The 12,671-nt window shown below is 36.7% G+C and overlaps 1 protein-coding gene across 1 annotated transcript in view; it reads right to left on the minus strand.

The window, feature by feature from the left end:
- Window positions 1–12,671, minus strand: part of KCNT2 (potassium sodium-activated channel subfamily T member 2) — a 160,469-nt gene continuing 147,798 nt past the window's right edge. Inside the window, 3 exon segments of the mRNA XM_030033481.2 lie at window positions 1–3,491; window positions 7,669–7,753; window positions 11,053–11,353. Coding sequence (XP_029889341.1) covers window positions 3,380–3,491; window positions 7,669–7,753; window positions 11,053–11,353 — 498 coding nt within the window. The 3' untranslated portion in view covers window positions 1–3,379.

Consider the following 12,671-nt stretch of genomic DNA (forward strand, 5'->3'; position numbering starts at 1 on the left):
CACTTTTTATGACTTTTTATTGCAGACTAGGTAACACTTTTTCATAGGTAGGTCTCCCTTTGTTGGAGAATTCCTTCGTGAGAATGAAGTAATTATCTGCTATCACTTTCTTCACTGGGATTGTGACTTTGGGTACCAAATTGCTTGGTATGTGTTAAGGTAGTGTTGGGGAAGATGGGCATCTTTGAGTTATTGGTAAAAGTGAGTCAGGAGGAAAAAATACAATCAATTAAGCACAGACTGAAATAATCCCCCTTTTTTTTTTTTCCTGACCTTTGACAGCTGGTTAGGATTAAATCTCTTGCTTATGTTGGTGATCATAGCTCTAAATTCCTCTGTCTACTGAGTGAACTATGACCAGACAGAACTCCTAGAATCAGCAGGTGCAAATGACTGTTGAACAGAGAACTTCACCATTCCTTCTCCAGCACCGAGCACAGAGATTACTGTTCCTCTGTCTGGTCGCCAATCCAGCTAGAGTTGTATTATGTTTCTGATAATCATGATGAGAAGAAAGCATGTGAACATAAGATTGCGTGTAGGATGACCATTAAAGAATCGCCTCCCTGGCCACTGAAGAAATGTGCATACTGTCACGCTCAGTGTTAATGTACAGGTGCTTTAGGATGGTTCTTGAAAGGTCTAAATCCCTCTAGAATGGGGTCTGTCTGTAAAGATATGCCAGAGGAAGCAAAGCTGTTCTGCTTTCAACATGAAAGGCAGTATATTTTGAATAACAGAACTTTGTGGTGTATTATTCATGGGTTATTAGAACTTCTGCTTCATAAGAAGCTGTTGCTAGTTTTTATTACCTTGCTTGTCTTCCAGCAGATTTTGAAGACAACCAAGTATTTTGTTCAGAATGATTGCCTTTCATTCATTTTAGAGACTGCAAGTGTCTCCAGCTGTCTTTGTGTTTGCTTTAGCAAATCTTCTGGGGCTAATGAGCAATTAGAAATTCATTAAGCCTGGAGAAATATCAGGTCACACTAGATGCTACTATTCAACTCTAGCTGAGCAGCAATTCTGCTGAGTTGGGTGGGAAAATGGATACACCTGACTGCTTGTTTCTACTGCTTTACAGGCTGTTAAACGCGAGGCATCAAGTCCTAGCTATAGATCCTTGTGGCAGAGTCCTTAAATCTGTGGTGGGTACTATAGGCAGCGTACAGGAAATGCCTGTGAACAGTGTGAGAATATCTAGCTCGCCAGCTGAAGAGTAGGCCTGTTTTTAGAATCCTGTCCGCCTACTTGAGACTCCATTGTAAGGCCTTCAGTATGAAACAAAGGATCCTCTTAATATTTTGCAGTGAACATTTTTAAGAAACTTGTATTTTTTTGAAAATATTCAACTGGAATACAGTCTTCTCACTGGGCATTAAAAATAGGAAGTTATTCACACTGCACGGGCAGTCTCTTCTGGGATAACTGCTATGACAGGCAAGATTCTGTACCATATACTGTTTGTTTTAAGAAAATTGTAGACCTCAGTCTGCGCAGCTGTTTCAGTTGTTTCTTTTTTTTCCACAGTGTCCAGAGGGAACATCTGAAATACTTTGTCTTTACCTGTGAATAACCTGATAAGTGACTTGCATGTGTGGAAAAACGCTGAACAATAACAGACTCAATGCAGAATCACTGAAACCCTTCTGAACCATGATGCTACTTCAATATGTCAATATAAAAAAAATGGCTGAGAAACCCTACTTTCTAGTTATCCTTTTTTCTTTTGAAACTGGTACTCTTGGTCTTCTGATGGCTTCAGTCCACTCTGAGACCTCTGTGGTTCTTTTATAGTTGTGGCTTTAGCATTTCTGACTTAATATGGAACAGATTAGTTAAGTTTTGGAAGAATTATAGAGGAAGGGAGGGACTAATAGCAGATTTGCTGTCATTCCTAATATGAATGTGACTTAACATCGCTACAATGCTGATAAGCATACTCACATCCATGAATTGTTCACTGGGCAACTTGGTATTTTATTTTTCAGAAATAAATTGTAGTTGTTCTACCAAATAATATAGAAGAGAATAAAGAAAATTTTGACTGAATTTGGTTATGTGTAGGACATCAAGGGAATTCAAAGAATAATCAGTGTTTCCATTGTAGTCTACCTTCCAAATTTCTTGTACCAGTTCTATATGGATAATTGTAACAGAGTTTTTACCTTAAGCATGCTCTTCCCCCTTTGTGAAAGATGGCAAAGCAAGAATGTGATTTTTAGAAGATCACGTACAGGCACGTTTAATTCTGTAGAAAGCTTGACCAATTGTTGCACTCTTGTATGTGTAGACTGGAGATTCTGCAGCAGCTTCAGATGTTTCATACACTAGCAGATGCTTTCTTGTGCACTTAATGCCAAAATGGAGTCTTCAAATCCATGGTGCCTTTTCATACAATGTGGGATATGTAATTTCATAGGAAAATGTATCATATTTGGGTAATCTGAAAGACTGGGCATGTACATACTTTGGACGGTTGCAGTTCTGGCATGTTCATGGAAATGGGAAGGACTTGTGGTATGAATTGTTCCCTAGAGGAATGCTCTCACTTTTGTATCATAATCTATTCAGGCTTCTATTGACAAATTCACTAAGGTTAAAATGTTTATATTTTATCTGAACTACCATTGTTTGCAGCTTCAAACAGATAGTACCTTCCCAGTTTTTGTAAATGTGGGGGGCTGCCTGTGTGAGATGATAGGGACTTTCCTCCAGGGGGGCTCCTCTGAGCTAATCTCAGTGGATATGCCTCAGACCTCAACCTCTACGGTGTGACTAGGCTGTGTCATTCAACCTGATCTGTGTAAACCCAGAGGACTAACACCCAAGTCCTGGAGGCTAAAACGGGACTGAAACTAGCCTGTTCTAATAAAAACAGGTGATAAGCTGAGACTCAAAATTATTTCAAAGACTGGATTCTTGACACGCAAAGCCTCATTGGCATCTTTAGGTAATAACATATTTTCTACTACAAATTATGCATGGTCTCTCTACAGGTATTGGATAACCTTTACTGATGTAGGTCAAAAGCTTAGTCACTGACGTGCTGTCACCTTGATAAATATGCCTAGAAGCATCCAAGCAAAACACATGGTGGAATCTGTCACTTCTTGAATCATTTGTTCATATTGGTTAAATAGTAACAGGTGTCATAATTCTCTTAAACTGACAAAGTTCAACTACCATATTGAACAGGCCACAAGCCTGACAGTCCCTTAAATCAGAGTTTCTAGACACCACATTTCTAAATTTGGTCACTTACCCACTGTCACTTTGTTTCCAAAATCTGAATAAAATGTACCACTCAGTTTTCAAAATGGTTAGTGGAAACAACATGTGTATAAAATTGTCTCTTAATTTTGTGCTGAGTTACATATCAAAGTTGTGTCTCCTCCCTGGTGTCTTGTCCCACTGTATTGCAGAAGCTGTCTTTTCGGCTAGGTGCACTATTTGGAACATAAGCCAATGGATCAGGTCGGATCAAATATCTATAAAAAGAAATTATGATTCTTATTAAAAAGGCTTGGTGTGAGCAACTATAAAATAAATGCATACAGTTGTAATGTTGAAAAGATCTGAAGAAGACTGAGAGACTTATTTTGAAGGTGCTTAGTCTAGTTTCTGTTGGGTAACTTGGACACCTGGGTAACATCACCTACTTTAGATGTTAATAATAAAGCTTTTAACATTTTGTCTGCCTAGACATTATCTGTATGTACTATGCACAGCTAAACCTTAATTTTGACTGAGAGCTCCTTTGCCAGTAACTCTGTATTTCTTTATGCATCTCCTTTATTCATTATGCCTTAAAGAAGGGACAAGCAGTCCACAGCATCATTTCTAAAATAATTTTGTGAGAAAACAATGGATAATTCTTGTCACTGTGCTCAATAAATAAAAAGCCTGATGTTGACAATCTTGGTGTAGACTGACAGTCTGGAGATAGACCCTTATTCTAAGAACTTCTAAGTAGATCTAGTTTGAGGTGTTTAAAATAACTGCTTTTCTTAGGATAAGGATGGAAGAGCTTCCCATTAATTTGTAAGTGTAAATTCCACACTGTTTTGTCAGCTGTCTCAGGTGACAAACTATTGGATCTGAGACAGCTTTTGGCACTGATGCAGTAGCAGCTTATGCTGCAGAACTAACATTTCAGTGTTCTGAGCTATTAATCAGCGCTTTCCAGCGCCACTATGCTCCTAAAGAGCAGCCAGACAACTAGATTCAATCCCAGTATCTTAAACTTGTCCAAAGATGAGCAGTACTGTTGAAGCCACTGGAAATTTTATTTCAAACCATGTTTTTTACATTTCTTTTTCCCCCCCCTCCCAAAGAAAGAAAAATGAAATGCAGGAAAATTAAATGTGAAAGAATCCTTTCTCTCATATCCTCGGAAGTCTTGGTGCCACATGTCTGTCCATCCCCTCCTTGTCAGCCAAATGAAAAATGCTTAAATATCCCAAGAGATCGTGAGCATGCTGTGTGGTGCTTATAAAGATCTGCTGTGTTACTTTGCAGTGGCCCTGAAGAAAGTTTCTGTTTTTACAGGCCATGAACTTCTACCATTCAGTATAATGAGTATGTTTTGCCCCAGAGTTAATTGAAACACCCTGAAAAATTCTTCAACAAAATGCAAAACGGAAAATCCTGATTAACTGAACTAACATGTTCTGTAAGTGTATGAGCACTCACTGTCATATTTCCCACAGAACTGCTGTTATCTGTTTTCAGCTCACCTAGTAACAGACCATTCATGGCTCCTCAAAGCACAGGCTTCTGAGTCTGTGGGAAGAGAATCACCTGATCTCCAATATTTGGAACCACTGTCTGCCTCTGTTATTTTGTTAATGTTTCTCCTTCTGCCAGGGCTAAAGTAGAATAGCAGCATTTTCTCTCTTTGAGTTTGTTGCTACAAATACCTGAACTTACTTGTGTAAGAAAACAGGTGACTTAAATATGGGATTAAAAAAATCTACTTGTACTGTTCTTATCTAGATCATGTTCTCATGGTATCTATTTGTTTAAAGTCAGACTTATTACCCTCTATTTATAACATCTGTTACTTATGTTTACTCCAGAACAACCTATTTGTTTTGCTCATGCAGCCAATGAAACCAATGAGTAGCGGAAGAGTCTGTTCTATTCTGTTCATCAAATCCAAATGAAGCATGTTTAAACACACGCACACAAAAAATCTTACTTTTCTTGCTTGATTTTTTTTAAATAGTTTTTTTTAGATTTGGGGGGAAAATTCAGGTGTTTCTGTATTTTTTTTTTATTATTTTTTTTAGAGTAAACTAAACAAAAGACTTGTACCTGAAATACGTAATTGACAAGTTCTACATCAAAAATAATTCTGTAGTAAGTAGATCACAGCATTCCTTAAGTAAAAATGAACAAAGACTTTTATAGTGATAAACCAACACAGAAAAAGAACATCATGCTCTGCTGTCAAAATGTTAATTGTTTTGGTACAAAAATCTCATGGCTATAGAATGAAAATGCTGCTATTCAGTACCTGCTTCTTAAGGCAAATAGGCTAGATGAAATATAGAGTTACTAAGGCAAAGTCTGAACATATTACTTGAAATGTAAGTGCTTTTGTTTTAATTTTTCAATACAGACAGTGAGATCATTGTCCTTCAAGCTCCATCAGTTCAAGATACTAAACATTAGCTTGCAAAGCTAATGCAAAGACTAACAAGAGCTTGTTGAGCAACCAACAGCTGCGAACTCGGCTTTTAGAGATAGGTTGCACCCAAAGCATTAAAAATTTCCTCATATGCTGGTTCAGGGTTGTATTTTATCTAATATACCCACAATAAATTACAAATGTAATAGGATCATGGTGAATGCAAAAGACTTAAAGTTCTATAAGCATGAGAAACCGGAGATTGAAGGTTGTATCTATAGGACTAAATGTGAATACATGTTTTGGCTTCTGTCATAGATATGCACATAAATACATGGTTTGGATAAGAATAAGCCACATTGGCATAAAAGTGCAGCATAAGAAGTGTGATGAAAGAGTAACAAGCTGGAGGAAGTCTGCAAAATATATTGAGAAGGGGAGAATTAAAATATAGTAAGACTAGACTTCCAGCTCATCAGCAGGAAGGGCAAATAGAAAAAGCTTTTCGCCCGCTCTGGGATTTGTGATGAAGACAACTGTAGGAAGAGGACAACCTCTTCTTCCTTGCCTTTCCACTAACAATCCTCTGTTGCATGAGGGTGGACTGGCTGCTTAGTCAATAGAACTATAATCAGACAGAGTAATGATCTGGGTTATTGAAGCATTAACTGTTATCCAGATACAAGGATCATGTTCCTTGTGTCAGGTTTTTAAAAAAAAAAAAAAAAAATTAAAAAAAAAATCTGAGCTTATGCTGAGACACAGGCCCACTCATTAAGCATCAGGAAATGAACATGTATCAAGCTAGGTAACAGTATGTGCATTTACAGGCTAAATATGTGTAGGTAACACACTACAAATTCAGTACCACTGCAAAATTATGCAATATTGGATTCTCAAGTACCTTTGTTTTTGCAAAGAAAGAAAACTGGAATGCAGGATACCTAGTCCACCTAGATAGACTAGGTAACAGCATGTGAATTTACAGGTGAAATATTAGTACACATCATACTGTGGAGTTCCACAACAATTAAAATAGTACTCCAAATAATTTCAACAAATTTTATGATAATTGTCTTTGCTGTTTGATACAGTTAATATTATGCTGTGTTTTTCATATACTACAGCACTACAAAGCACTATGATGATTTTGTTTTAGTATCAGGAGGGCTAATACTTCAAACAATTTTCCTCCTTGTGAGCAAGCAGTGAGGTGGGTCAGCACTGATGTGGAGGAGCTTGCACAACTGGGCTATGTGGTTTCTTTCCCATGGAGCAGATGGGGCATGTTAGTATAGCAAGGCAGAGGCAGGAGAGGCTAGAGACAGAAACAGCTCAGGACCTGAACACAGCAATCACATCAGACTTCAGTATGAGACAATGCCAGATAATTATCAAAAATTCTTGACATAAAAAAACTTTCTAGACAGTTCAAATTTGTGTTTTCTCTTTTCTCTTTTTTTTTCATGTAGTCTGCAAAATTCCTGATAAGCAAGTGAAAAAATTTCCTGTATTAAGGTCCTGCCATTTGTATTTGAATTATCTTAAGCATGAATATCACACGATGTTCAGGGGAAGACTGCTGTTTGCTTTAATGATCTTTGAATCCATGTAATAAAATCCCATTTGAAAACACTGATTTTGAAGGGTTGATCTTTCTGTTAAGACTGGGTAGCTAAAATATAAGCAAGAATTTAATGAGAATATTAATTCTATGAAGCTACCCAGCAGACTTGGTTAGATTATTCTTTAAATACACAGAGTAAGAGGAGGATGAGAGAATACGGAAGTAAGAGCATCACTAACATGTGTATTACATATTTATATGTGTGTTTTAAATATATACATATATGTATAATTAGGTGTCTATTTAAATAGAAGTCTCCATATTAATCTTTATTTTTTCCAGGTGCATGGGAAAGTTTGGATGTTCTTTTCCAGCAGAAAGATAATAAAATAAATTCATGCAGGAAGTACAAACAAGAAATTTTGCAGGTCTTGTAAATTTTTTTTTTTTTTGTGCTTTAACTTACACTATATCATTCAGCTCTAATCTTGTATCTGGAGAAGGATTGATCAGGATGTAAGAAAGGGTGTTCTGGTGATCATTCATTTCATCTAGAGGACAAAAAAACCCCATACCAAATTAATTATATTTACAAACAAGTTGTGAAAAGTATGTTTTCTGACAAACTAATTTGATAAAAGATCATCTTTGGTTCATAGAGCTGTCAAAAAGTGTCAGGTGTCAAAGTGATTTCAAATGTTTAGCAACTTCTTTTCAACTGTACTTGAATTGGAACCATCTGACGTAACATCTTTTGAGTTATCAGCTCTCAAAATACTGTTTTCTTTCTGAAAATTCTCTAAGTATTCTTTTGCATTTTTTCAGTCATAGCAGTTCTGAATGCAACCCAATTTTAGTGTAATTTACCAATCTGTCATGTGGCTTATGTTAGTATGTGGGAAGTAGGGACTTCTATCCTCAGTTGGCATTAAGTTCAAGTGATAAGCAAGGTTAAATGCAGGTGTATGGCATTCTCATCCTCTTCCAGATTTGGTCAATATAAACCTTTTTTCCCTTTTCATATTTATCTAGTAAGCATTTTCCTTTTATCACCTGTGCCAATGGGTTGAAATGTGAATGCTGTAAAAATGGAAATTGGTATTTCTGTCTTGCATTTTTAACTATTCTTCTAATAGTATGTTGCAATTGAAGGCTGACAAAAAAATCCTTTTTTTTTTTAAGGTTTTTGCCTAGTCGAATCTCGCTACGCTTTTGTAGCTGTCATTGCAGTATCTTCTGTATAGCTTTCTCCTGGTACGCTTCCTGTGGTGCTGCAGTGAGACTAGGTTTAATTTGATAGGACTAAAAAGGAGAGGCATTGCTTCTGTGTTAATTGCTCTCTTTAGCATTTTAGGGAAAATTATTTGAAAGACAACAGCCCCATTCTAGTTTCAATGCAATTCCTAAATCTTTTGTTAATTAAGTATTCTTGATATACTGTCTGTAGGTTGAAAAATCACTATATTGGGTATTTTCTAGTATGTGTCATTTTTCTACATGCTTGTATCATGTATTTGCACCACCGTAAGTACTTCTGTCTAGAAAACAATTAGATAAGTTCACACAGACTCTTTGTATAGATGCAATTATACAGCTAAAATGGTGTTTTACAATAAAGCTTACTTCTGTAAAGTGAAACTGATGCAAAGTATTGTAACTAGTTATACAAGCACCTGTAACACCATACTAACATCACACCTCTGCTAGAGGCTTACATAGTCAAAACTGTGTTGTGTCTCAGTTGGCTTAAATGAATTCACACTTAATTGAATTTTAATTTGGAGGTCTTGGGGGTTATTAGTTTATCAATGTAAAATGGACACTGAAGATGTGAAATTGGATTTAGACATCATCCCCATACATGGAGATACATAAGCAGCTGTGATTTTTGTTTCCTGGTTTTGGTTTTTTTTTTGTTATTCCCCAAACATGCAGAGAGTACCAAGGAGTATGTTTAACTTCTGGAGGGAGCTAACTGGCATGATTGATTCCTGCTAGTTTGAAATAAAAGGGAGATTTAAAAGTTTCTATTCCATGTTTAACATGTGGTGGGACGAGTGGGGAGTGAGCTAGCTCTGAAGAGGGGTGAAAGGCTTCAGGAATTTCTTTCTGAATGGGAGGGAGTGTGGAGAGATGGCAGTGGGAATGTGACAACCCAGTTTTGCAGCTGACTGCATATGTAAAACTGGTTTGTGGTTTTTTGGCGTATTTTTCAGAATGTGGGTGTTCCTGGGGTTGTAAAAGTAGAAGCTTTCTTTAAAATGAGGTGCATCTATAAGAAAATAGGGAAGCGATCGTCAAAATTTATAAATCAGAATCAGGGCAGATAACTGTAATCAGGTGAAGCATTTACCTATCAAGATTTCACTGTTCTACAGATGGTATATAATCTTTCTAAATTTAAATAATGAAATGAACATTTACTGTTGGCTTTTAACTAGGATTTTAAAAGCAGGAACACAACAAAGTTTTCTTGATACTAGTATAAATATGAATTAAATTTACAAAACTTCTTTGTGGTTGATCAAATGTTATTGTGGCCTGTGTCACTCCTGGAAAATATTTATTCCTGAATCTTCCTGCAGAGAGTCATATAGTATCCACAAAGAAAGCAGGAATAGTAATTATCCAGCTGAAATATGGGATAAAGAGCTTGTATTTACATATCTAATTTGTAAAGATTGAGCAAAAATATAACCATATATTCTGCAGTAGCCTTCTCTCACAATTAAGTTGATTTTATATCAACAGCAACAATAAGAACTACTGTTGGGTAGTACATTGCTATTGGTGTCAAAAGATGTTTTGACTCTGCATTAAGAACGTGTGTACTTAAAATGGATAAATAAAAATATCCACTCTGCAGGAAATACCATATTTACCTTCAGTTAATGGATATTTTAGGGATAAGTCAAATTTAAAAATAATTGTGTTGAAAAATGAAGAGTAACACATTTGTGAAACAGTACATTTTGGATTCTTCAAATGAAAATTGAGTACGGGAACCCCAGTGTTGGTGCTTCTGAAGCAGAAAGTACTAAACTCCAGATTGGACCTACTATGCAGTCAGATAAGTTGGGATCTAGAAATTCTTGGTATTTCTAGGAAAACTAGAAGCCATAGTTCTGGGGGTTTCCACACAACACACTACAGAGCCAAGGCTGTAGAAAGGTACCCCAGCCAGCTGTGGTGCATATATTAAAAAGAGTATTACAGAGCTCTTGTCAATAGCTTTAAAAAAAACCCTATCAACCAACAAAAAACCCAAAACAAAACCAAAAAACCACCCCAAAAAATCCCAAACAAAAAAGGAACCCATCATCAGCCTTGCTGGAGAAGGACATGATGGATAAAAATGGCTTCTAAAGACCAAGTGAAACATGCTTCATAAAAATTACTTTAATGTGACACTTTGGCATTAATTCTAAAAATTGTGGGGAAAATGCAATATCCTTCACATAAACAAGCCCCCACCTTGACATATGAGTGAACTTCACAACAGTTCTGTCTTCATCTATGTTTCAACAAGTTTGTGGAAATAGGGCACAGCTGTTCAGTGACAGGGGAATGTTTATATATTCTGCATAAACATATCATATGTGCTAAATACAAATCTGACTGACGTGCTGCCTTCTAAGCTTTCCATCTGAAAATAGGAATGGGTGGTAATAGAACTGATTAAAAACACTCCAGCAAGTTTCGGTAAAAAAACCAAAACAAACCCCCAAACCAACAAACCAAAACCATTATCATAAACTTAATTATTTTGTTTATGGCACCCTCAGTTCTTAAAAATAAGTTCATCTTGCATAATACTAATGTTTTTATTAAAGTATTATAGTAATCATACCATATCCTGCTGGAGAAAGGCCCAGATGCTTCATCCTGTTTTTCACAAGTTCAGCAAGCTCCTGCCTTTCTGACCTCCTGTAAAGGTTCATTCGCTGCTGGTTTATCTTCTCAGTTGTTTTACCAGAGTGTCTTGGTACTCTTCTGCTCAGCCGTCGGGCCCACTGCATGCTTTTTCGTCGTAACAAGGGATGATCAGACTGATCACTAGATGTTGAGTTACGATGACTACTACGATAACTAATCTGTTCTTTGGTGTCTTTCGTGTCTTCCCATTCTTCCACACTGATAGAGATTTGAGACTTGAAAGGAAAATGACAAGAGAGATTAAGGGCTTTAAAAAAAATGGAAGCAGAGTAAGGTGTTCTCTTTTCAACAGTGTAGTTGATCATGTATTTTGGCTGCAGTGGAGCTGAGGGGATTCAGCTGTTTGTACTTAGCAAGTGTTCCTGAATTGGGCACCCTTTACTAGACTTTGACTTTTTATGTAAAAAGCTCATTTATGTTATAAATGCATTTCTCAAGGGCAAAAGCAGTTAAGCTTTATTTAGTGCCTGATTCTATTTTGATTCTGAGAGGAATAACTCTAGCCTTCTGATACTGCCTTTCCTGAATCTACAAATCTGTTCTGAATGACTTCTCCACTATCTTCAAAGTCTGCATATTTTCAGAAATTCAAGTTCTGTAACTGCTTTTTAGATGTATGTTGTGGATTCATTAAGTAATAGTTCAACTTTGGCTGCATTGTTTTGAGTACCCTTTTAAGACCACAGGTGGACTGGGCCTGTTACGTGTGTCTCAAAGTCCTCTGCATTTTTGACTTTCCAGCACATAATACCTGGAATGCCTCTGTGTCTGCATGCTGTAGCCTTCAGTGTGATTCAGGGCACCTCTTGCAAACAAGGTAAGTAATTCCTACCTTAAAGCACAGTGATGTTGCTTTTTCACTCATATCATAACAAACACCCCCAGACTTAAGAGCCAAAATCCGGCTCTCTGTCGCTGTCTCTTCTTCATGCCACCTAACTATGACCAATAGTATACACATACAGCAGTACTGAAATAACTCAAGTGGATGGGCTACATGCGCAGTTCTAACATACAAAAAGATCATAGGGAATAGAAGAGGAAACATTTCAAAAGAGAACTTCAAAATGTTTTAATGTCTATTTTACATTTAACTCATACTTTTAGCTTCTAGTGTCAAAACTACTTCCTTATAATCCTGAGTTATTGTTGTGATCTTTGAAACATGTCTTTTATTGACATTGAAATAGTGAAGCCCTCGCTGGTATCAGTGCAGTCATATTACCAAGTTACTGGTGACTGATTTCAGTGTGTTGAGTATTTAAAATAAATAAATGAAGTATAAACCAAAGATGACTTAAAGTGGAGCTGGCTCAGTTTGTATGAATCCCCAAGAACAGAAAGAGTTCACAATATGCTGGAAGTGATCGGTGCACAAAGCAAATGTAACTGAAGAACTACTGAGGTTCTAAAGGCCTTTTCCCATTAATAGAAAATCTGAAAGCAAGATTCTGTTGACCTCATCAGTATTGAATATAACCTTTCTTTAAGAGACTCGCCACCCTGTCCCACACGGAATCTGTAAGGTTCCCG

Source organism: Aquila chrysaetos, chromosome 12 (genome assembly GCF_900496995.4).
Source record: "Aquila chrysaetos chrysaetos chromosome 12, bAquChr1.4, whole genome shotgun sequence".
Classification (NCBI taxonomy): Eukaryota; Metazoa; Chordata; class Aves; order Accipitriformes; family Accipitridae; genus Aquila; species Aquila chrysaetos.